Source organism: Coregonus clupeaformis, chromosome 2, assembly GCF_020615455.1.
Source record: "Coregonus clupeaformis isolate EN_2021a chromosome 2, ASM2061545v1, whole genome shotgun sequence".
Classification (NCBI taxonomy): domain Eukaryota; kingdom Metazoa; phylum Chordata; class Actinopteri; order Salmoniformes; family Salmonidae; genus Coregonus; species Coregonus clupeaformis.
In genome coordinates, this window is record NC_059193.1 from 11,425,867 (window position 1) to 11,453,128 (window position 27,262).

At 44.0% G+C, this 27,262-nt stretch overlaps 1 protein-coding gene across 1 annotated transcript in view; it reads right to left on the reverse strand.

Moving 5' to 3' along the window:
• Positions 1–27,262, reverse strand: part of LOC121535614 (ADP-ribose glycohydrolase MACROD1-like) — a 119,270-nt gene that overhangs the window by 24,314 nt on the left and 67,694 nt on the right. Inside the window, exon 4 of the mRNA XM_045225483.1 lies at positions 24,990–25,002. Within this exon, the coding sequence (XP_045081418.1) occupies positions 24,990–25,002 (13 nt within the window). The remainder of the gene's footprint in view (positions 1–24,989; positions 25,003–27,262) is intronic.

Here is a 27,262-nt window from a genome sequence, read left to right on the forward strand (position 1 = left end):
GACGTCCTATGTTGCCAGTAAAAGGTGTGACATTTATAATGGGCAACGATATTGCCGGAGGAAAGGTAATACCCATATTGGAGGTATTGGATAAAAGTGACCAGTCTCTCTCCGAGGAGCTGGCACAGGGTTATCCAGATGTGTTCCCGCTTGTGCTGTCACACGTGCTCAAGCACGACAAGTGGGTGAAGTGGTAGATTTGTCAGACACGATTCTATTCAGAGAGTGTGACCCAGAGGATAGTTCGGGTGCTACCTCTGGTAAGCTGGTGCAGTCTGACCAACAGCCCAGAGAAAGGAAGAAGGATGTGGAACTTGTTGCTGAAGCAATACAGTTACCAGTTACTCGTGAGCAGCTGATCGCTAACCAACAGGTTGACATTAGCCTGGCTAAATGTTTTCTAGTGTTGTCTCAAAAGACGAGCTAAAGAAGAAAAACATGGCATACTTCATTGATGGTAATCTCCTCATGCGTAAATGGACATCCCATGTTGACGCTGGCGGAGATTGGAATGCTGTTTACCAAATAGTGATTCCTACAGCCTTTCGACAAAATGTTTTATCCTCGCTCATGATCACCAGTGGTCCGGACATCTGGGAGTCACCAAGACTTATGATCGTGTTTTGCGACATTTCTTTTGGCCTGGTTTAAAACAAGATGTGGCTCAGTTCTGTCGGACTTGCCACACCTGTCAAGTAGTTGGGAAACCGAACCAGGTTATTTCCCCGCGCCTCTTTGTCCCATACCGGCCATAGGTGAACCATTCGAACATGTGATGGTTGATTGTGTTGGACCATTACCAAAAACAAAATCTGGTAACCAGTTTATGTTGACAATTATGTGTGTGGCCACCAGGTACCCAGAGGCCATTCCTCTGCGAAGGATTACTGCTCCGGTGGTGAGTAAAGCGTTGATCAAATTCTTCTCAACTTTTGGATTACCTAAGGTGATACAAACTGATCAGGGTACGAATTTCCTTTCTAAACTTTTCAAACAAGTGCTAAAATCCTTGTCAGTTACACACCGTGTGTCAAGCGCATATCACCCAGAGTCTCAGGGTGCGCTTGAACGTTGGCATCAGACCCTGAAGTCTATGCTCCGTAAATATTGTTTGGAATCTGAGAAAGATTGGGATGAGGGAGTTCCTCTAGTGTTGTTTGCTGTCCGTGAGACAGTACAGGAATCCCTAGGGTTCAGCCCAGCTGAACTGGTGTTTGGACACACCATGAGAGGACCTATGAAAGTCCTTAAGGATCAGTTTTTGTCACAAGAGTTGTGTGTGAAAGAAAATGTGTTGGACTACGTTAGTCGCTTTCGTGAGCGCCTACATGCTGCCTGTGCTCTAGCAAAGGAAGCGCTGTCTTCCTCACAGAAACGGATGAAACGACACTATGACACACAGGCTGTTTCTCGTTCACTGCAGCCAGGTGACCGAAGTTCTTGTGTTGTTGCCTGTGCCAGGAGCGTCATTGTCAGCACGTTTCGCTGGTCCTTATGTCATTGAAAAGAAACTAACTGAAACTGACTATGTGATACAGACTCCTGATAGAAAACGCCAATCTCGTGTGTGCCACGTTAACATGTTGAAGACATACCACAACAGACCCGTTACTCAGGTAGACAGTCCAGAGAAACTGGCCGAGTCGGCTGTCTCTGTTGCTGCTACGGCTGTAGTGGGAGGTCATGTTAATGATGTGGACGGAGATGGTTTGGAGTTGCGCAATACTCAGCAGCAGTGTGCTAGATTGCCCAATTCAGAGATGCTGCTGTCTCTCCCGTCAAGCCTGATTCATTTAACGGACAGACAGTCAGATGATATTGTGAGACTATTACACAGCTTTCCATGTCTTTTTAATGATGTTCCTACATGTACAAATGTGTTAGAACATGACATTAATGTTGGAAACGCTGCACCTATCAAGCAACATCCTTATCGTGTCAACGTCGCTAAGAGAAAGATAATGAGGGGTGAGGTCGGTTATTTGCTGGAGAATAACCTGGCTATGCCAAGTTCAAGTCCTTGGAGTTCTCCGTGCATTCTGGTTCCTAAACCTGATGGGACATCCAGATTATGTACGGACTATCGGAAAGTCAATGCTGTCACAGTGCCCGACTCGTTCCCGTTACCCAGACTGGATGACTGTATTGATACTGTTGGTGCTGCTACCTATGTAACCAAATTAGATCTTCTAAAAGGTTACTGGCAGGTGCCGTTAACCCCACGTGCCTCCGACATCTCTGCATTTGTGACCCCAGATCACTTCCTACAATATGCTGTCATGGCATTTGGGATGCGGAACGCACCAGCCACTTTCCAACGCCTGGTTAACACAGTATTGGCTGGAGTTCCTAATTGTAGTGCTTACCTTGATGATCTGGTCATTTATTCAACTGAGTGGTCTGATCATGTTAACACTCTAAGGGTAGTGTGTGAACGTCTAGCAACCGCTTCTCTAACCCTGAACTTAGCAAAGTGCGAGTTTGGGAAGGCTACTGTTACTTATCTTGGTAAACAGGTCGGCCATGGTCAGGTGCGCCCTGTAGATGCCAAGGTCTCAGCTATAAACGCATTTCCCGCACCTACCACCAGAAGAGAGCTACGCCGTTTTTTAGGGATGGTTGGCTACTACCGTAGTTTCTGTAAAAATTTCTCTGCGGTAGTTGCTCCATTAACGGATTTGCTCAGTCCGGCGAGAAAATTTGTATGGTCTGGAAGATTGTTGTACTGCTTTCAACACTGCTAAAGCACTCTTGTGTAGTACTCCTGTTCTTGCTGCGCCAGATTTTGAGCGGCCGTTTAAACTGGAGGTAGATGCAAGTGCCAGAGGTGCTGGTGCTGTTCTACTGCAGCAAGACCAGAGTGGAGTGGACCATCCTGTCTGTTATTTTTCACGGAAATTTAACAAATGTCAGACAAACTATTCCACCATTGAACAAGAAGCTCTAGCTTTGTTGTTAGCTCTGCAGTACTTTGAAGTTTATGTTGGTTCCAGTGCATTACCAGTGGTAGTGTATACTGACCATAACCCCTTAGTTTTTCTCCACCGGATGTACAACCAGAACCAACGCCTTATGCGTTGGGCACTTGTCGTGCAAAATTATAATTTGGAGATCCGCCACAAAAAGGGGTTAGATAATGTGTTGGCAGATGCTTTGTCTCGTGTGTAATGATCTAGGTTTTTTTTGTTATCCCGATAGGATGATTTGTGAATTTGGGTGTTGTGATAATATCGTGTGTCGCAAACCATTTTGGTTTGCTCTTTTAAGGGTGGGGAGTGTTACGGATACAGGTATCCTGTGTTTTTGTGTGTTCCTACTCTTTCTGCCCTAATCACAGGTGTCCTGTATGTTCCTGATTGGTGGTCGTTGAGGTGTCTGCTGATTGGACCAATCAGTGAACATTCCTGTTAATTGCACCACCTGTTATTCGTTTGTTCAATCACACATCCCATTTTATAAAAACTAGACTTGTGTTTGTTGAGAGAGAGAGACTTTTGCCATATGTGAGTATGGACACGGTGGTGTCCTGTGTGTTGTGTACTCGCTAGTTGATGATTACCCTGTTTAGTAGCTTTGTGTGTTTTTGGGGAAAGGGGGGTTTAAGCTAGATGCCCTTGGGCGTACATTACCCGTAGGGACGAAATCTGTCTATAAACACCAGTTAGACCTGAGCGGACCACCCACTGTATTTTTGTATGGTAGCAGTAGCCTAGCGGTTCTTTAGGCAGGCTAGATCAGTTTAGGGGGTTTTACACTATTGTTTCATTTCTTGGGTCCTGCTCAGCCCTTTTTCCCAAACCCTTACCGTGTGTTCATAAATAAACACTTTGTGTTTGACGGTAGTTCATGGTAGTTGTGTCTTATTTGTTCTCACTATTCCATGTCACACTTATAATTTACATGAATTTATGTTACGGGTCTCATGTCCATCCACCCTAGATGTTTAGAGCCACGGGGTTCGTAACACTGGGACAGAGGTTCACATTCCAGCAGGACAATGACCCTAAGCATACTGCTAAAGCAACACTTGAGTGGTTTAAGGGGAAACATTTAAATGTCTCGGAATGGCTTAGTCAAAGCCCATACCTCAATCCAATTGAGAAACTGTGGTATGACTTAAAGATTGCTGTACACCAGCGGAACCCATCCAACTTGAAGGAGCTGGAGCAGTTTTGCCTTGAAGAATGGACAAAAATCCCAGTGGCTAGATGTGCCAAGCTTATAGAGACATACCCCAAGAGACTTGCAGCTGTAATTGCTGCAAAAGGTGGCTCTACAAAGTATTGACTTTGGGGGGGGGGGTGAATAGTTATGCATGCTCAAGTTTTCAGTTTTTTTGTCATAGTTCTTGTTTGTTTCACAAAAAAATTATGTTGCGTCTTGTGGTATGTAAATGTTGTGTAAATGAAATGATACAAACCCCCAAAAAATCAATTTTAATTCCAGGTTGTAAGGCACCAAAATAGGAAAAATGCCATGGGAGGTGAATACTTTTGTAAGCCACTGTATGTAGATGTGATAGGATGTATAGACAGTATGTGGATAGAATATATAGTATATCTGTAGAATACGTGTATAGAATAGTATGTGTACAGCAATAGGTGAATAGGATGGCCTTGATTAGAATAAAGTATATACACATGAAATGGGTAAAACAGTATGTAAACATCATTAAAGTGACCAGTGTTCCATGTTTATGTACATAGGGCAGCAGTTACTAAGGTACAGGGTAGAGTACCTGGTGGTAGCCGGCCAGTAACAGTGTCTAAGGTTCAGGACAGGGTACTGGGTGGAGGCCGGCTAGTGGTGACTATTTAACAGTCTTGATGGCCTTGAGATAGAAGCAGTTTTTCAGTCTCTCGGTCCCAGTTCTGATGCACCTGTACTGACCTCGCCTTCTGGATGATATCGGGGTGAACAGGCCGTGGCTCGGGTGGTTGAGGTCCTTGATGATTTTCTTGGCCTTCCTGTGACACCGGGTGCTGTAGATGTCCTGGAGGACATGCAGTTCAACCCCTATTCACGAGAACACTGAAGATGTCCTGGAGGACAGGCAGTTCAACCCCTATTCATGAGAACAATGAAGATGTCCTGGAGGACAGGCAGTTCAACTCCTATTTATGAGAACACTGTAGATGTCCTGCAGGACATGCAGTTCAACCCCTATTCATGAGAACCCTGAAGATGTCCCGGAGGACAGGCAGTTCAACCCCTATTCATGAGAACACTGTAGATGTCCTGGAGGACAGGCAGTTCAACCCCTATTCATGAGAACACTGAAGATGTCCTGGAGGACAGGCAGTTCAACCCCTATTCATGAGAACACTGTAGATGTCCTGGAGGACAGGCAGTTCAACCCCTATTCATGAGAACACTGAAGATGTCCTGGAGGACAGGCAGTTCAACCCCTATTCATGAGAACCCTGAAGGAAACTTGTGAGCCTACATGTTGTTTCTTTCATTTTCATATCCGTCTTTATCCTTTGTTGTTATTCTTGAGGAGAGGAACAGAGAGGAGAACAGATGAAAGAATAGACAGAGAAATGAGAAATGAAAAAAAGAGGAGAGTGGTAGAGAGACGACAGGAGAAAAGAAAATACAGAGATGAGAGAAATAAAACTCAAAGGAGAGAGAGAGGCAGTCACTGAGAGAGGTAGAAAGCAGAATAAGGAGAGGAAAAGATTGAAGAGAAAAGAGAGGAGGGTTGGAGAAGAATAGAGTTAAGTAGAGGAAACAAGAGAAGAGAGGAGGGTTGGAGAAGAATATAGTTAAGGAGAGGAAACAAGAGAAGAGAGGAGGGTTGGAGAATAATATAGTTAAGGAGAGGAAACAAGAGAAGAGAGGAGGGTTGGAGAAGAATAGAGTTAAGTAGAGGAAACAAGAGAAGAGAGGAGGGTTGGAGAATAATATAGTTAAGGAGAGGAAACAAGAGAAGAGAGGAGGGTTGGAGAAGAATAGAGTTAAGGAGAGGCAACAAGAGAAGAGAGGAGGGTTGGAGAAGAATAGAGTTAAGGAGAGGAAACAAGAGAAGAGAGGAGGGTTGGAGAAGAATAGAGTTAAGTAGAGGAAACAAGAGAAGAGAGGAGGGTTGGATAAGAATAGAGTTAAGGAGAGGAAACAAGAGAAGAGAGGAGCGTTTGAGAAGAATAGAGTTAAGTAGAGGAAACAAGGGAAGAGAGGAGGGTTGGAGAAGAATAGAGTTAAGGAGAGGAAACAAGAGAAGAGAGGAGGGTTGGAGATGAATAGAGTTAAGGAGAGGAAACAAGAGAAGAGAGGAGGGTTGGAGAAGAATAGAGTTAAGGAGAGGAAACAAGAAGGGGATGAGAGGAAACAAGAGAAGAGAGGAGGGGTGCGAGCGGAGCAGGAGAGAGGAGTGCGTAAGAGTGTTGGCTTCAGGGACCTGCCAGGATAGTGTTGGTGTCATCTCCCTACAACCTCCCTTATCATTAAACACTGTCAGCTAGAGGAGTAGGGTGTTAATTGTCGCTATGCATACCTGGCTGGGGGGCTGCTCTTCTCAGCAAAACACGCTCAGAGACACACACCCGCGAGCATGCACACACACACGCACAAGCGTACACACACACATATACAAGCACACAAACACATTGACACGCACATAAAACATTACAGTCGCAGACAAACACACCAACAAATGCACTCTTACTCATTGTACATATGGAATACTAAGTCGCAGCAGATAACCTTGCCAGCTGACCGGTGATAGGTCCAGAGACTGTCTGTTAAACTAATGGGGCGGAACGCCAGCATATTGCCTTCCCAGAGTGCCCTAGCGAGAGGGCCAATAATTTATTTCAGCCTGGTTGCCGTGGCAACATTTAGGATGGTCTGGTGGTGGACACCGTCCAGTCTTGCCAACACAAAGACAACATCAGCAGTATATTGAGAGTGTGTGTGTGTGTGTTGGGGCAGACCTGGGTTCAAATACATGTGTATTTGATTAATTATTATTTTAATACTTATTTTCTATGTGACTTCTCTTGTGCTGGAGACTGGATACAGAGACTGGATACAGAGACTGGATATGGAGACTGGGTATGGAGACTGTATATGCAGACTGTATATGCAGACTGGATAAGGAGACTGGATACAAAAACTGGATAGAGAGACTGGATACAGAGACTGTATATGGAGACTGTATATGGAGACTGGATATGGAGACTGTATATGAAGACTGTATAGGGAGACTGGATTTGGAGACTGTATATGCAGACTGGATAAGGAGACTGGATAAGGAGACTGGATACAGAGACTGGATATGGAGACTGGATAAGGAGACTGGATGTGGAGACTGTATATGGAGACTGTATATGCAGACTGGATAAGGAGACTGGATACGGAGACTGGATACGGAGACTGGATATGGAGACTGGATATGGAGACTGGATATGGAGACTGTATATGCAGACTGGATAAGGAGACTGGATATGGAGACTGGATACGGAGACTGGATAAAGAGACTGTATATGGAGACTGGATATGGAGACTGGAAATGGAGACTGGAGGTGGAGGCTGTATATGGAGACTGTATAGGGAGACTGGATTTGGAGACTGTATATGCAGACTGGATAAGGAGACTGGATAAGGAGACTGGATATGGAGACTGGATATGGAGACTTGACACAGAGACCTGATACAGAGACTGGATATGGAGACCGTATATGGAGACTGGATACAGACACTGTATATGCAGACTGGATGTGGAGACTTGATGTGGAGACTGTATGTGGAGACTGGATATGGAGACTGTATATGCAGACTGGATATGGAGACTGGATGTGGAGACTGTATATGGAGACTGTATATGGAGACTGGATATGGAGACTGGAAATGGAGACTGGATACAGACACTGTATATGCAGACTGGATGTGGAGACTTGATGTGGAGACTGGATATGGAGAATGGATATGCAGACTGGATATGGACACTGGATGTGGAGACTGTATATGAAGACTGTATATGGAGACTGGATATGAAGACTGGAAATGGAGACTGGATGTGGATACTGTATATGGAGACCGATTTGGAGACTGTATATGCAGACTGCATAAGGAGACTGGATAAGGAGACTGGATACAGAGACTGGATATGGAGACTGGATATGGAGACATGACACAGAGACCTGATACAGAGACTGGATATGGAGATTGGATATGGAGACTGGATACAGACACTGTATATGCAGACTGGATGTGGAGACTTGATGTGGTGACTGGATTTGGAGACTGTATGTGCAGACTGGATATGGAGACTGGATGTGGAGACTGTATATGGAGACTGTATATGGAGACTGGATATGGAAACTGGAAATGGAGACTGGATGTGAAGACTGTATATGGAGACTGGATAAGGAGACTGGATATGGAGTCTGTTTGTGGAGACTGTTTGTGGAGACAGGATGTGGAGACTGGATGTGGAGACTGGATATGGAGACTAGATATGGAGACTGTATATGCAGACTGGATAAGGAGACTGGAAATGGAGACTTGAGGTGGAGGCTGTATATGGAGACCGTATAGGGAGACTGGATTTGGAGACTGTATATGCAGACTGGATAAGGAGACTGGATAAGGAGACTGGATATGGAGACTGGAAATGGAGACTGGATATGGAGACTTGACACAGAGACCTGATACAGAGACTGGATATGGAGACCGTATATGGAGACTGGATACATACACTGTATATGCAGACTGGATGTGGAGACTTTATGTGGAGACAGAATATGGAGACTGTATATGCAGACTGGATATGGAGACTGGATATGGAGACTGGAAATGGAGACTGGATATGGAGACTTGACACAGAGACCTGATACAGAGACTGGATATGGAGACCGTATATGGAGACTGGATACATACACTGTATATGCAGACTGGATGTGGAGACTTTATGTGGAGACAGAATATGGAGACTGTATATGCAGACTGGATATGGAGACTGGATGTGGACTGTATATGGAGACTGTATATGGAGACTGGATATGGAGACTGGAAATGGAGACTGGATGTGGAGACTGTATATGGAGACTGTATATGGAGACGGTATATGCAGACTGGATAAGGAGACTGGATACGGAGACTGGATACGGAGACTGGATATGGAGACTGGATATGGAGACTGTATATGCAGACTGGATAAGGAGACAGGATACAAAAACTGGAAAGAGAGACTGGATACAGAGACTGGATATGGAGACTGGATATGGAGACATGACACAGAGACCTGATACAGAGACTGGATATGGAGACTGGATATGGAGACTGGATACAGACACTGTATATGCAGACTGGATGTAGAGACTTGATGTGGAGACTGGATATGGAGACTGGATATGCAGACTGGATATGGAGACTGGATGTGGAGACTGTATATGGAGACTGTATATGGAGACTGGATATGGAGACTGTATGTGGAGACTGTATATGCAGACTGGATAAGGAGACTGGATACCGAGACTGGATATGGAGACTGGATATGGAGACTAGATATGGAGACTGTATATGCAGACTGGATAAGGAGACTGGATACAAAAACTGGAAAGAGAGACTGGATACAGAGACTAATATGGAGACTGGAAATTGAGACTGGATGTGGAGACTGTATATGGAGACCGTATAGGGAGACTGGATTTGGAGACTGTTATGCAGACTGGATAAGGAGACTGGATAAGGAGACTGGATATGGAGACTTGACACAGAGACCTGATACAGAGACTGGATATGGAGACCGTATATGGAGACTGGATACAGACACTGTATATGCAGACTGGATGTGGAGACTTGATGTGGAGTCTGTATGTGGAGACTGGATATGGAGACTGTATATGCAGACTCGATATGGAGACTGGATGTGGAGACTGTATATGGAGACTGGATATGGAGACTGGATATGGAGACTGGAAATGGAGACTGGAAATGGAGACTGGATGTGGAGACTGGATATGGATACTGTATAGGGAGACTGGATTTGGAGACTGTATATGCAGATTGGATAAGGAGACTGGATAAGGAGACTGGATACGGACACAGGATATGGAGACTAGATATGGAGACTGGATATGCAGACTGGATATGGAGACTGGATGTGGAGACTGTATATGGAGACTGTATAGGGAGACTGGATTTGGACACTGGATATGGAGACTGGATAAGGAGACTGGATAAGGAGACTGGATACGGAGAATGGATATGGAGACTGTATGTGGAGACTGGATGTGGAGACTGTATGTGGAGACTGTATATGGAGACTGGATATGGAGACTGGATAAGGAGACTGGATACCAAGACTGGATACGGAGACTGGATATGGAGACTGGATATGGAGACTGGATATGGAGACTGGATATGGAGACTGTATATGCAGACTGGATAAGGAGACTGGATACAAAAACTGGAAAGAGAGACTGGATACAGAGACTGTATATGGAGACTGGATATGGAGACTGGAAATGGAGACTGGATGTGGAGACTGTATATGGAGACTGTATAGGGAGACTGGGTTTGGAGACTGTATATGCAGACTGGATAAGGAGACTGGATAAGGAGACTGGATACGGAGACTGGATATGGAGACTGGATATGGAGACTTGACACAGAGACCTGATACAGAGACTGGATATGGAGAACGTATATGGAGACTGGATACAGACACTGTATATGCAGACTGGATGTGGAGACTTGATGTGGAGACTGTTTGTGGAGACTGGATATGGAGACTGTATATGCAGACTCAATATGGAGACTGGATGTGGAGACTGTATATGGAGACTGTATATGGACACTGGATATGGAGACTGGAAATGGAGACCGGATGTGGAGACTGTATATGGAGACTGTATAGGTAGACTGGATTTGGAGACTGTATATGCGGACTGGATATGGAGACTGGATATGGAGACTGGATGTCGAGGATGGAATAGGAGACAGGATTTGGAGACCGTATAGGGAGACTGGATTTGGAGACTGTATATGCAGATTGGATTAGGAAACTGGATACAGAGACTGTATATGCAGACTGTATGTGGAGACTGGATGTGGACACTGTTTGTGGAGACTGGTTATGGAGACTGTAAATGCAGACTGGATATGGAGACTGGATACGGAGACTGGATACAGAGACTGTATATGCAGACTGTATGTGGAGACTGTATGTGGAGACTGTATGTGGAGACTGGATATGGAGACTTTAAATGGAGACTGGATATGGAGACTGTATATGGAGACGGTATATGCAGACTGGATAAGGAGACTGGATACCGAGACTGAATATGGAGACTGGATATGGAGACTAGATATGGAGACTGTATATGCAGACTGGATAAGGAGACTGGATACAACAACTGGAAAGAGAGACTGGATACAGAGACTGTTTATGGAGACTGGATATGGAGACTGGAAATGGAGACTGGATGTGGAGACTGTATATGGAGACCGTATAGGGAGACTGGATTTGGAGACTGTATATGCAGACTGGATAAGGAGACTGGATAAGGAGACTGGATATGGAGACTGGATATGGAGACTTGACACAGAGACCTGATACAGAGACTGGATATGGAGACCGTAAATGGAGACTGGATACAGACACTGTATATGCAGACTGGATGTGGAGACTTGATGTGGAGACTGTATGTGGAGACTGGATATGGAGAATGTATATGCAGACTCGATATGGAGACACAATGTGGAGACTGTATATGGAGACTGTATATGGAGACTGGATATGGAGACTGGATATGGAGACTGGAAATGTTGACTGGAAATGGAGACTGTATATGGAGACTGTATATGGAGACTGGATATGGAGACTGTATATGAAGACTGTATAGGGAGACTGGATTTGGAGACTGTATATGCAGACTGGATAAGGAGACTGGATAAGGAGACTGGATACGGAGACTGGATATGGAGACTGGATAAGGAGACTGTATGTGGAGACTGGATGTGGAGACTGTATATGGAGACTGGATATGCAGACTGGATAAGGAGACTGGATACGGAGACTGGATACGGAGACTGGATATGGAGACTGGATATGGAGACTGTATATGCAGACTGGATAAGGATACTGGATATGGAGACTGGATACGGAGACTGGATATAGAGACTGGATATGGAGACTGGATATGGAGACTGTATATGCAGACTGGACAATGAGACTGGATACAAAAACTGGAAAGAGAGACTGGATAAAGAGACTGTATATGTAGACTGGATATGGAGACTGGAAATGGAGACTTGAGGTGGAGGCTGTATATGGAGACCGTATAGGGAAACTGGATTTGGAGACTGTATATGCAGACTGGATAAGGAGACTGGATACGGAGAATGGATATGGAGACTGTATGTAGAGACTGGATGTAGAGACTGTATGTAGAGACTGTATATGGAGACTGGATATGGAGACTGATATGGAGACTGGATACCAAGACTGGATACGGAGACTGGATATGGAGACTGGATATGGAGACTGGATATGGAGACTGGATATGGAGACTGTATATGCAGACTGGATAAGGAGACTGGATACAAAAACTGGAAAGAGAGACTGGATACAGAGACTGTATATGGAGACTGTATATGGAGACTGGAAATGGAGACTGGATGTGGAGACTGTATATGGAGACTGTATAGGAGACTGGGTTTGGAGACTGTATATGCAGACTGGATAAGGAGACTGGATACAGGAGACTGGATACAGAGACTGGATATGGAGACTGGATATGGAGACTTGACACAGAGACCTGATACAGAGACTGGATATGGAGAACGTATATGGAGACTGGATACAGACACTGTATATGCAGACTGGATGTGGAGACTTGATGTGGAGACTGTTTGTAGAGACTGGATATGGAGACTGTATATGCAGACTCAATATGGAGACTGGATGTGAGAGACTGTATATGGAGACTGTATATGGACACTGGATATGGAGACTGGAAATGAGTGACTGGATGCAGAGACTGTATATGGAGACTGTATAGTAGACTGGATTTGGAGACTGTATATGCAGACTGGATATGGAGACTGGATATGGAGACTGGATGTCGAGATGGAATAGGAGACAGGATTTGGAGACCGTATAGGAGACTGGATTTGGAGACTGTATATGCAGACTGGATTAGGAAACTGGATACAGAGACTGTATATGCAGACTGTATGTGGAGACTGGATGTGGACACTGTTTGTGGAGACTGGATATGGAGACTGTAAATGCAGACTGGATATGGAGACTGGATACGGAGACTGGATACAGAGACTGTATATGCAAACTGTATATGCAGACTGTATGTGGAGACTGTATGTGGAGACTGTATGTGGAGACTTTAAATGGAGACTGGATATGGAGACTGTATATGGAGACTGTATATGCAGACTGGATAAGGAGACAGGATACCGAGACTGAATATGGAGACTGGATATGGAGACTAGATTTGGAGACTGTATATGCAGACTGGATAAGGAGACTGGATACAAATCTGGAAAGAGAGACTGGATACAGAGTCTGTTGATGGAGACTGGATATGGAGACTGGAAATGGAGACTGGATGTGGAGACTGTATATGGAGACCGTATAGGGAGACTGGATTTGGAGACTGTATATGCAGACTGGATAAGGAGACTGGATAAGGAGACTGGATATGAGAACTGGATATGGAGACTTGACTACAGAGACCTGATACAGAGACTGGATATGGAGACCGTAAATGGAGACTGATACAGACACTGTATATGCAGACTGGATGTGGAGACTTGATGTGGAGACTGTATGTAGAGACTGATATGGAGACTGTATATGCAGACTCGATATGGAGACACAAGATGTAGAACTGTATATGGAGACTGTATATGGAGACTGAATATGGAGACTGGATATGGAGACTGAAATGTAGACTGGAATGGAGACTGTATATGGAGACTGTATAGGAGACTGGATATGGAGACTGTATATGAAGACTGTATAGGGAGACTGAATTTGGAGACTGTATATGCAGACTGGATAAGGAGACTGGATAAGGAGACTGAATACGGAGACTGGATATGGAGAACTGGATAAGGAGACTGTATGTGAGACTGGATGTGGAGACTGTATATGGAGACTGATATGCAGACTGGATAAGGAGACTGAATACGGAGACTGGATACGGAGACTGGATATGAGAACTGGATATGGAGACTGTATATGCGAGACTGGATAAGGATACTGGATATGGAGACTGGATACGGAGACTGGATATAGAGACTGGATATGGAGACTGGATATGGAGACTGTATATGCAGACTGGACAATGAGACTGGATACAAAAACTGGAAAGAGAGACTGGATAAAGAGACTGTATATGTAGACTGGATATGGAGACTGGAAATGGAGACTTGAGGTGGAGGCTGTATATGGAGACCGTATAGGGAAACTGGATTTGGAGACTGTATATGCAGACTGGATAAGGAGACTTGATAAGGAGACTGGATATGGAGACTGGAAATGGAGACTGGATATGGAGACTTGACACAGAGACCTGATACAGAGACTGGATATGGAGACCGTATATGGAGACTGGATACATACACTGTATATGCAGACTGGATGTGGAGACTTTATGTGGAGACTAGAATATGGAGACTGTATATGCAGACTGGATATGGAGACTGGATGTGAGACTGTATATGGAGACTGTATTTGGAGACTGGATATGGAGACTGGAAATGGAGAGCTGGATGTGGAGACTGTATATGGAGACTGTATATGGAGACAGTATATGCAGACTGGATAAGGAGACTGAATACGGAGACTGAATACGGAGACTGGATATGGAGACTGGATATGGAGACTGTATATGCAGACTGGATAAGGTGACAGGATACAAAAACTGGAAAGAGAGACTGGATACAGAGACTGGATATGGAGACTGGATATGGAGACATGACACAGAGACCTGATACAGAGACTGGATATGGAGACTGGATATGGAGACTGGATACAGACACTGTATATGCAGACTGGATGTAGAGACTTGATGTGGAGACTGGATATGGAGACTGGATATGCAGACTGGATATGGAGACTGGATGTGGAGACTGTATATGGAGACTGTATATGGAGACTGGATATGGAGACTGTATGTGGAGACTGTATATGCAGACTGGATAAGGAGACTGGATACCGAGACTGGATATGGAGACTGGATATGGAGACTAGATATGGAGACTGTATATGCAGACTGGATAAGGAGACTGGATACAAAAACTGGAAAGAGAGACTGGATACAGAGTCTATTGATGGAGACTGGATATGGAGACTGGAAATGGAGACTGGATGTGGAGACTGTATACGGAGACCGTATAGGGAGACTGGATTTGGAGACTGTATATGCAGACTGGATAAGGAGACTGGATATGGAGACTGGATATGGAGACTTGACACAGAGACCTGATAGAGAGTCTGGATATGGAGACCGTATATGGAGACTGGATACAGACACTGTATATGCAGACTGGATGTGGAGACTTGATGTGGAGTCTGTATGTGGAGACTGTATATGCAGACTCGATATGGAGACTGGATGTGGAGACTGTATATGGAGACTGGATATGGAGACTGGATATGGAGATGGAAATGGAGACTGGAAATGGAGACTGGATGTGGAGACTGTATATGGAGACTGTATAGGGAGACTGGATTTGGAGACTGTATATGCAGACTGGATAAGGAGACTGGATAAGGAGACTGGATACAGACACAGGATATGGAGACTGGATATGGAAACTGGAAATGGAGACTGGATGTGGAGACTGTATATGGAAACTGTATAGGGAGACTGGATTTGGAGTCTGGATATGCAGACTGGATAAGGAGACTGGATAAGGAGACTGGATACGGAGAATGGATATGGAGACTGGATATGGAGACTGGATATGGAGACTGGATATGGAGACTGGATATGCAGACTGGATATGGAGACTGGATATGGAGACTGGATATGGAGACTGGATATGCAGACTGGATAAGGAGACTGGATACAAACACTGGAAAGAGAGACTGGATACAGAGACTGTATATGGAGACTGGATATGGAGACTGGAAATGGAGACTGGATGTGGAGACTGTATATGGAGACTGTATAGGGAGACTGGGTTTGGAGACTGTATATGCAGACTGGATAAGGAGACTGTATAAGGAGACTGGATACGGAGACTGGATATGGAGACTGGATAAGGAGACTTGACACAGAGACCTGATACAGAGACTGGATATGGAGAACGTATATGGAGACTGGATACAGACACTGTATATGCAGACTGGATGTGGAGACTTGATGTGGAGACTGTATGTGGAGACTGGATATGGAGACTGTATATGCAGACTCAATATGGAGACTGGATGTGGAGACTGTATAAGGAGACTGGATATGGAGACTGGATATGGAGACTGGAAATGGAGACCGGATGTGGAGACTGTATATGGAGACTGTATAGGGAGACTGGATTTGGAGACTGTATGTGCAGACTGGATATGGAGACTGGATTTGGAGACTGGAAGTCGAGGATGGAATAGGAGACAGGATGTGGAGACCGTATAGGGAGACTGGATTTGGAGACTGTATATGCAGACTGGATAAGGAGACTGTATAGGGAGACTGGATTTGGAGACTGTATGTGCAGACTGGATATGGAGACTGGATTTGGAGACTGGAAGTCGAGGATGGAATAGGAGACTGGATATGGAGACTGTATATGCAGACTCAATATGGAGACTGGATGTGGAGACTGTATATGGAGACTGGATATGGAGACTGGATATGGAGACTGGAAATGGAGAACGGATTTGGAGACTGTATATGGAGACTGTATAGGGAGACTGGATTTGGAGACTGTATGTGCAGACTGGATATGGAGACCGTATATGGAGACTGGATATCGAGACTGGATGTGAGACTGGATGTGGAGACTGTATGGGAGACTGATGTGGAGACTGTATATGCAGACTGGATAAGAACTGAATGGAGACTGTATATGCAGACTGGTATGGAGACTGGATAGAACTGATATGGAGACTGGATATGGAGACTGTATATGCAGACTGGATATGGAGACTGATATGGAGACTGGATACAGACACTGTATATGCAGACTGGATGTGGAGACTTGATGTAGAGACTGTATATGGAGACTGGATATGCAGACTGAATATGGAGACTGGATGTGGAGACTGTATATGGAGACTGTATATGGAGACTGGATAAGGAGACTGGATATGGAGACTGAATATGGAGACTGTATATGGAGACCAGATTTGGAGACTGTATATGCAGACTGATAGGAGACTACAGCTGGATAAGGGAGACTGGATACGAGACTGTATATGGAGACCGTATGGAGACTGGATATAGAGACTGGATATAGAGACTGATATGGAGACTGGATATGGACTGGATATGGAGACTGGATGCAGAGACTGAAATGAGACTGAAGACTGGATATGGAGACTGTGAAGCTGTATAGGAGACTGGATATGGAGACTGTATATGCAGACTGGATATGGAGACTGGATATGGAGACTGTATATGGAGACTGTATATGGAGACTGGATATGGAAACTGGAAATGGAGACTGGATGTGGAGACTGTATATGGAGACTGTATAAGGAGACTGGATAAGGAGACTGGATATGGAGACTGTTTGTGGAGACTGTTTGTGGAGACAGGATGTGGAGACTGGATGTGGAGACTGGATATGGAGACTAGATATGGAGACTGTATATGCAGACTGGATAAGGAGACTGGATACAAAAACTGGAAAGAGAGACTGGATACAGAGACTATTGATGGAGACTGGATATGGAGACTGGAAATGGAGACTGGATGTGGAGACTGTATATGGAGACCGTATAGGGAGACTGGATTTGGAGACTGTTATGCAGACTGGATAAGGAGACTGGATAAGGAGACTGGATATGGAGACTTGACACAGAGACCTGATACAGAGACTGGATATGGAGACCGTATATGGAGACTGGATACAGACACTGTATATGCAGACTGGATGTGGAGACTTGATGTGGAGTCTGTATGTGGAGACTGGATTGGAGACTGTATATGCAGACTCGATAGGGAGACTGGATGTGGAGACTGTATATGGAGACTGTATATGGAGACTGGATATGGAGACTGGAAATGGAGACTGGAAATGGAGACTGGATGTGGAGACTGGATATGGATACTGTATAGGGAGACTGGATTTGGAGACTGTATATGCAGATTGGATAAGGAGACTGGATAAGGAGACTGGATACGGACACAGGATATGGAGACTAGATATGGAGACTGGATATGCAGACTGGATATGGAGACTGGATGTGGAGACTGTATATGGAGACTGTATAGGGAGACTGGATTTGGACACTGGATATTGAGACTGGATAAGGAGACTGGATAAGGAGACTGGATACGGAGAATGGATATGGAGACTGTATGTGGAGACTGGATGTGGAGACTGTATGTGGAGACTGTATATGGAGACTGGATATGGAGACTGGATAAGGAGACTGGATACCAAGACTGGATACGGAGACTGGATATGGAGACTGGATATGGAGACTGGATATGGAGACTGGATATGAGACTGGATATGGAGACTGTATATGCAGACTGGATAAGGAGACTGGATACAAAAACTGGAAAGAGAGACTGGATACAGAGACTGTATATGGAGACTGGATATGGAGACTGGATATGGAGACTGGATGTGGAGACTGTATATGGAGACTGTATAGGGAGACTGGGTTTGGAGACTGTATATGCAGACTGGATAAGGAGACTGGATAAGGAGACTGGATACGGAGACTGGATATGGAGACTGGATATGGAGACTTGACACAGAGACCTGATACAGAGACTGGATATGGAGAACGTATATGGAGACTGGATACAGACACTGTATATGCAGACTGGATGTGGAGACTTGATGTGGAGACTGTTTGTGGAGACTGGATATGGAGACTGTATATGCAGACTCAATATGGAGACTGTATATGGAGACTGTATATGGACACTGGATATGGAGACTGGAAATGGAGACCGGATGTGGAGACTGTATATGGAGACTGTATAGGTAGACTGGATTTGGAGACTGTATATGCAGACTGGATATGGAGACTGGATATGGAGACTGGATGTCGAGGATGGATTAGGAGACAGGATGTGGAGACCGTATAGGGAGACTGGATTTGGAGACTGTATATGCAGATTGGATTAGGAAACTGGATACAGAGACTGTATATGCAGACTGTATGTGGAGACTGGATGTGGACACTGTATGTGGAGACTGGTTATGGAGACTGTATATGCAGACTGGATATGGAGACTGGATACGGAGACTGGATACAGAGACTGTATATGCAGACTGTATGTGGAGACTGTATGTGGAGACTGTATGTGGAGACTGGATATGGAGACTTTAAATGGAGACTGGATATGGAGACTGTATATGGAGACTGTATATGCAGACTGGATAAGGAGACTGGATACCGAGACTGAATATGGAGACTGGATATGGAGACTAGATATGGAGACTGTATATGCAGACTGGATAAGGAGACTGGATACAACAACTGGAAAGAGAGACTGGATACAGAGACTGTTTATGGAGACCGTATAGGGAGACTGGATTTGGAGACTGGATGTGGAGACTGTATATGGAGACCGTATAGGGAGACTGGATTTGGAGACTGGATAAGGAGACTGGAAATGGAGACTGTATATGGAGACTGGATATGGAGACTGTATATGAAGACTGTATAGGGAGACTGGATTTGGAGACTGTATATGCAGACTGGATAAGGAGACTGGATAAGGAGACTGGATACGGAGACTGGATATGGAGACTGGATATGGAGACTGGATATGAGACTGGATATGGAGACTGTATATGCAGACTGGATATACGGAGACTGGATAAGAGACTGGATACGGAGACTGGATACGGAGACTGGATAGGAGACTGAATATGGAGACTGTATATGCAGACTGGATAAGGAGACTGGATACGGAGACTGGATACGGAGACTGGAAATGGAGACTGGATACAGAGACTGGAAACGTAGACTGGATACGTAGACTGGATACGGAGACTGGATAAGGAGACTGGATATGGAGACTGTATATGCAGACTGGATGTAGAGACTGGATGTGGAAACTGGATGTGGAGACTGGATGTGGAGACGGTATAGGGAGACTGGTTTTGGAAACTGGATATGAAGACTGGATAAGGAGACTGGATATGGAGACTGGATATGGAGACTGATATGGAGACTGGATAGGAGACTTGGCTGTACAGAGACTGGATATGGAGACCGTATATGGAGACTGGATACGGAGACTGTATATGGAGACTGGATTGATTATTGGAGACTGGATACAGAGACTGTATATGCAGACTGGATGTGGAGACTGGATGTGGAGACTGGTTATGGAGACTGTATATGCAGACTGGATATGGAGACTGGATACGGAGACTGGATGTGGAGACTGTATATGCAGACTGGATGTGGAGATTGTATGTGGAGACTGTATGTGGAGACTGGATATGGAGACTTTATGTGGAGACTGGATATGGAGACTGTATATGCAGACTGGATATGAAGACATATTTGGAGACATACAGTACCACTCAAAAGTTTACGATTTTACGATTTTCCGGAGACTGTATATGGAGACTGTATGTGGAGACTGTATGTGGAGTCTGAATGTGGAGACTGTGTATAGACTGTATATGGAGATGGATATGGAGACTGTATGTGGAGACTGTATATGGAGTCTGTATGTGGAGACTGTGTATAGACTGTATGTGGAGACTGTGTTTGGAGACTATGTGGAGACTGTATGTGGAGGCTGTATGTGGAGACTGTATATGGAGTCTGTATGTGGAGACTGTGTATGGAGACCGTATATGGAGACTGTGTTTGGAGACTATGTGGAGACTGTATGTTGAGGCTGTATGTGGAGACTGTATATGGAGACTGTGTTTGGAGACTATGTGGAGACAGTATGTGGAGACTGTATATGGAGACTGTGTTTGGAGACTATGTGGAGACTGTATGTGGAGACTGTATGTGGATACTGTATATGGAGACTGTATGTGGAGGCTGTATAGAGTACTGACTGGTATTGAGAAGCACAAAACAGATTTTTAACTGATCTGCTAATTTCTCTTAAGAAAACAAGATTTCTGAATTGACTCTGAGTGAAGGCTGCATTATTATGTACGTGTAGGTGTTTTGACATGAATCTCATTCTATTCTATTCTCCAGCAGCCCACTGCAGCACATACATACACACACACACACACACACACACACACACACACACACACACACACACACACACACACACACACAACACACACACACCACAGTACATCTCATCTCTGCTACCCACTCTGCCTGCCTGCCTCCTGTTAGCCACACAGTTGAAAATCACTGGCCTATTGTCAATGTGATGTAGGCAGGACAAAGCGTTTCCCTTCTCTCTTCGAATCGTAATCTATAAACTTCATCACCCACTGAGCTCCTGCTCACTGTCTTTATGTCCCTCCCTCGCTCTGTCTTTCAAACGTTTCCCCTTGTTTATCTGTCTCTCCCTCCCTCCATCTATCTCTCCCTCTCTAGCCCCCTCTTTCTCTCTTTAGAGGCCTGACCAGTCTGTACATGCCTAATTAGCACCTACCTTTACGAACCTCAGAGGAGAGAGAGAGAGGGGGAGGGGAGAGAGAGGGAGAGAGCTCAAGGGAAAGACAGAGATGAGTGGAGGGAAGGAGAGAGACAGAGAGAGAGGGGGGAAGGGAGAAAGAGAGAGAGAAAGAGAGAGAGAGAGAAAGAAAGAAAGAAAGAAAGAAAGAAAGAAAGAAAGAAAGAAAGAAAGAAAGAAAGAAAGAAAGAAAGAAAGAAAGAAAGAAAGAAAGAAAGAAAGAAAGAAAGAAAGAAAGAAAGAAATGAGGGGAGACAGAGATGGAGAGGGAGAAGGGAAAAGAGAGAGGGAAAGAGAGAGAGAGAGAGAGAGAGAGAGAGAGAGAGAGAGAGAGAGAGAGAGAGAGAGAGAGAGAGAGAGAGAGAGAGGGAGAGAGAGAGAGAGAGAGAGAGGGGAAAGAGAGAGGGAGAGAGAGAGAGAGAGAGAGAGAGAGAGAGAGAGAGAGAGAGAGAGAGAGAGAGAGAGAGAGGGGGGAGGGAGGGAGAGAGAGAGAGGGGGAAGAGAGAGGGAAAGAGAAACACAGAGAGAGAGAGAGAGAGAGAGAGAGAGAGAGAGAGAGAGGGGGGAGGGAGGGAGGAGGGAGCAAGAAAGATTGCCAGTGATAGAGAGGATGGGATAAAACATGTCCTCTGTTGGCAAATGAGAATCTCCAGCTGATACACGATGAGAGAAGCTGAGAATGGAACTAGATATCTGCTGGTATAATCCTCCTTAGAGATTGTCAGTTCTACATGAATTTTGGCTTTGCTTCTGAATATGACATCTTGATTTATGTATTTGTTGATTCAGGAGCCAGGGATCATGCAGAACATACTCTATGAATTGCACAAAATAAGTTACAGTAGCTACATATAGCTAATTCCCATCTGTGGTCCCTCATTACATTTCGCAGCACCTTGCTTTCAGTTATTTTCTTCCAAACAGGCAGAAAGTGAAAGTAGTGCCCTGCCTATCCACCTGAGACATCACCATGGAGACGCAGCGGCACGAGGAGCCTGCCTGGGAGAGACTAAACACAGCTAGGCCTGCTGGGTGCTTAACACACACACAAACACACCTTGGCACGCACACACACACACAGGGCTGGGGTGTTAAACATTTGTTGGTGGAGTTTGGTTATAAACAGTTACATCAGCCGTGTCGGGAGGCCGGTTGTGTTTGTCATGAAGGAAAAATACAGGAGACACACTGTAAATGTGGGGTGGGGTCTAAGTGACTGGGCACTAGTAGTACAGATTTATCACTAGTATCGATTAGCTCCAGTCTCTCCACTCCCCCCCCACACACACACACACACACACACACCGCAAAGCACTGACTCAACAACAGACTGAGAAATGACTGTTTATATACACAGCACTCCATAGTCATACATTATATACTATTGACTTCTCACCTGTAGTCTCACATAACATACTAACCAGGAAGCTGGATGCAAACACACAACACACACACAACACATACCACACACAACACACACACACACACACACACACACACACACACACACACACACAAACAACACACACCTGCAAAAACATTTGCTCTCTGTCACACTCATGAAGCAGACAGACACTCACCTGGGCAGAAAATACGTGTATTTTGTATGTTATTGTAAAATACCAACTTTTCAAATACTCAAGGTAGTCTAATATTGTTTTTATAGAGTTCAACTAGAAGGCAACTATTTTCTTTGAAATTCAAATACAGGTCTCAGAAAAACAAATAACATTTGAAGGTATTTGAATATATGCAAGTCATTTGAAAACAAAAATATATATTTATTTGATGGCTGCCAAATATTTGATGAAGAATCAAAAACTACAACTACAGCACATGGTTTGGAGGGCTCTTAGATATTAATCTTAATATAGCTTACAGCAATGAATTAAATACATGAGGGACATGGAATCACCTCTACATTAGAGTAGAACATTTTTGCAGCTTCAAAATGACTAACAAATATATGTTCATAATGAGTGACATAAGGTAATACAGTAACTCTTGACATCCAGTTCTTATACATGTGTAGTAACTTTATGATTATTACAATAGCAACATTGTTACATAGGACTTTGGAAATTGCTTTATAGTTGCATAATAATGGAGTTATTACATAAGTGGAATAAGGAACAGTCACTATTCCTCTTGTGTACAGCACATATAAAAACTCAGTTAATTGCTATGCAATTCAAATGCAATTACCAAAGTATTATGTAACATGCTAATAAAATGTTGCTCCAAAAGTAATTACAGTTTTATTACACAGGCACAAGAACAGTTTAATGTTATGTGTTACTGAGAATGCTAACAGTAACAAAATATGGCTATTAAGTGTCGAAAGGAAACTAAATACCCCAAAACTGCCTTCTTGAATCAACTACAGCCAAGGTAGGTTGAAAAGCATGTTAGTTTGTATTCTGAGTAAACTATCCCTTTAAAGATGGTATACTGTGTGTTTGAAACAAGAACACTTGCCCTCAGATGGACAAAGAGGTTCAAAGTTGTTTTTGCTAAGCATCCAACTTGTTGTTTGCAAATTGCTTTGAATTTCTCTGCAGTATTTTCGGGTATCATTAAATTAATTGCAGTTTTCGACCTTTTCAGTGGCATGTTGAAAGAGTCATACAGTAGTTGAGCATCACAACTTATTTATACTTCGCTGTACAAAATATAATTGGTTAATTGGTTTGACTTGATAATGTACACCTGGGGCAATGGACATTCAGGAGAATGGATATTTACAGAATGTTCCGATAGAAATGTATTGTGTAGATCAAATTTGACTGTCAGATAGATTGGAATATTATAGGAGATTGTGTTCTATTCATTCTATTTCTATCTTCAACATGCATTTCCAGATACAGCCCTGCCATTAGTTGAAGGCAGCCAATCCAAATATTCAAATATTTTTGGAAAGTAGGTTGCTTTCTCAGATCTGTAATCATATAGTTTAAAAAAAGTAGTTAATTTCTGAGATCTGTATACAAATAGTTGAAAAAAAGTAGTCATTTTTGGCGATCTGTATACAAACAGTTGTAGTCACCTCCGAAGTAACTATTTCTTAGCCCCAGAAAATAGTTACTTTCCACGAAGCATAGTTAAAACCAAAGTTATCCCAGGTCTGACACACACAGCGGTCTATATTCTTTCTCTCCAGGAACAAGGGAAGAGAAATAAGAGTAAAGAGTGACAGAATGATTGACCTCCTCCTCCTCCAACAGGGTCTTGTTGGCTGAAAGATAAAACAGAGGAGAGAAACATGATGAGAAAACATTCTTTATAATGCAAATATACCTTCTGGCTGGCAGGATTGTATACATAATGTATTCAGTTTAATTGAGAATACACCTTCAAGGTCTTATATATACAGCTCTGGGATTGGTCCACTGAGTCATCAGCTCTGCCTCTGACCTATGACCTTTGACCTCAGTGATGTCACAAGCTCCATCATGAGCATTCATCTCTCAATTGATTTCAAGTCCGGTTGGAATAAAATGCAGTTATTTTTGGTTCCCGCCCTGCTGCCAGGAATCATGATCCTCCAATACTGAGTAACTTTTAACCTGACAGGCTGGTCAATATGAGGACACCACAGCACCACACTAGCTAGCACAACACACTGGTTCAGTGTGTAACTCGTCTGGACAGCAATCCATTCAGACAGGGAGATACACAGGAACATGGCTAAATGGCCAGAGAAAGAAGAGAGAAGAAGAGGCTGGTACTCTATGAACCTTGGGTTTCTCCCTATGTGTTACATGAACAATTTTATGGATGAGGCTTTATGGACAGGTAAAACACGTATGTTACTCTTGTATACAAAGAGAGAGAGAGAAAGAGAGAGAGAGAGAGAGAGAGGAGAGCGAGAGAGAGAGAGAGCGAGAGAGAGAGAGAGAGAGAGAGAGAGAGACATAGGGATAGATAGAGCACGAAAGTGGGAGAGAGATGGGGAGAGAGAGACAAACAGAGAGACATAGAGACTGACAGAGACAGAGAGAGAGGGAGAAAGAGAGTGAGGTTGACCACAGATGTTCTATATCTCAGAGAGGAAGAGAAGCAGCAGAATGGCAGCATCTTTCTGTCTCTCCAAGACAAAAGCATGAAAGCAGAGCCCAGCGAACGCACTGCCAAAAAAAGCTCATGTGCATGCACAACCATGCACACACACTCACCCGCACACTCACCCACAGGCACACTGACTCACAGGCACGCACGCACACACGGAGGCAGGCCGACAATATTGAATGTTGGGGTAACCATGGCAACGCCAAAGCCCAAAGGTTTGTTACTGAAACCTACTTATTTAGTGAGAGACCGAGAGAGTGAGAGGTGGGGGAGAGAGAGAGATGGGCGGAGCAAGCGAGAGAGAGAGGGGTGGAGAGAGAGATTGTGTCAAAAAGTGGTAAAATAAGTATTTAGCCTGTGGAGGTGCCTCTCCCACTTCAGTCCGTTAAAGGAGAGAGAGAAGAACAGAAAATGGAGTTTGTTAAACGACATTGCCACTTTGCATTGGTCAGATGACATGAAAATAGATCTCTTTGACCACGCACACCAGTGGTGGGTTTGGCGAAGAAATTAGAATTCATGAGCAGAAAATAGCCTCATACCTACTGTAAAATATGATGGTGGATCTTTGATGTTATGGCGCTATTTTGCTTCCACTGGTCCTGAGGCCCTTGTTAAGGTCAACGGCATTATGAACTTTACCCAGTACCAGGATATTTTAGCCAAAAACCTGGTTGCCTCTGCCAGGTGGCTGAAACTTGGCCGCAAGTGGATCTTCCAGTAAGACAATAACCCCAAGCATACATAAAAAACACAAGGAATTATTAATTGACCACAAAATCAAAATTTTGTACAGGCCATCTCAGTCTCCAGACTTGAACCCCATTGAAAACCTGTGGTTTGAATTGAAGAGGGCAGACAATAAGCGCAGATGAAGGATATCAAGGAAGGATTCTGTATGGATGAATGGTCTAAGATCCCTCCCAATGTGTTCTCCAACTCATAAAACATTTTAGAAAAAAGGTTCAGTGCCCTTATCCTTGCAAGGTGAGGTATTGAAAGGTATAGAAACCCAGGAGTGTCAATCATTTTGACCCCCAAATCTCTTTCTCTGAGCAATTGTATTAGTATAAAATTAAATCATTTACAAAAAATGTTGAGCAATATAGCTCAGTATTTCAATAATTTATTTTATACAGTCATTTTTGCTCATCTTTATCATGGGTGTCAATAATTTTGGACCCCACTGTAAATCCTAATATACTGTATTATAGCTGTACATTTCACTTTTTCCAAGGGTTGTAAATGATGATAAACTCTATACCTGTTACAGTTAAATAAAGTGTCTGCTGATAAGTAGAACCGATTTTTGTTATAGGGAGGTGACACTGAGAATAAGAGAGAGAGAGAGAGAAAGAGAGAGAGAGAGAGTGCAAGAGAGAGAGAGGGGAGCGAGAGAGAGAGAGGAGGGTAGAGAGAGAGAGAGA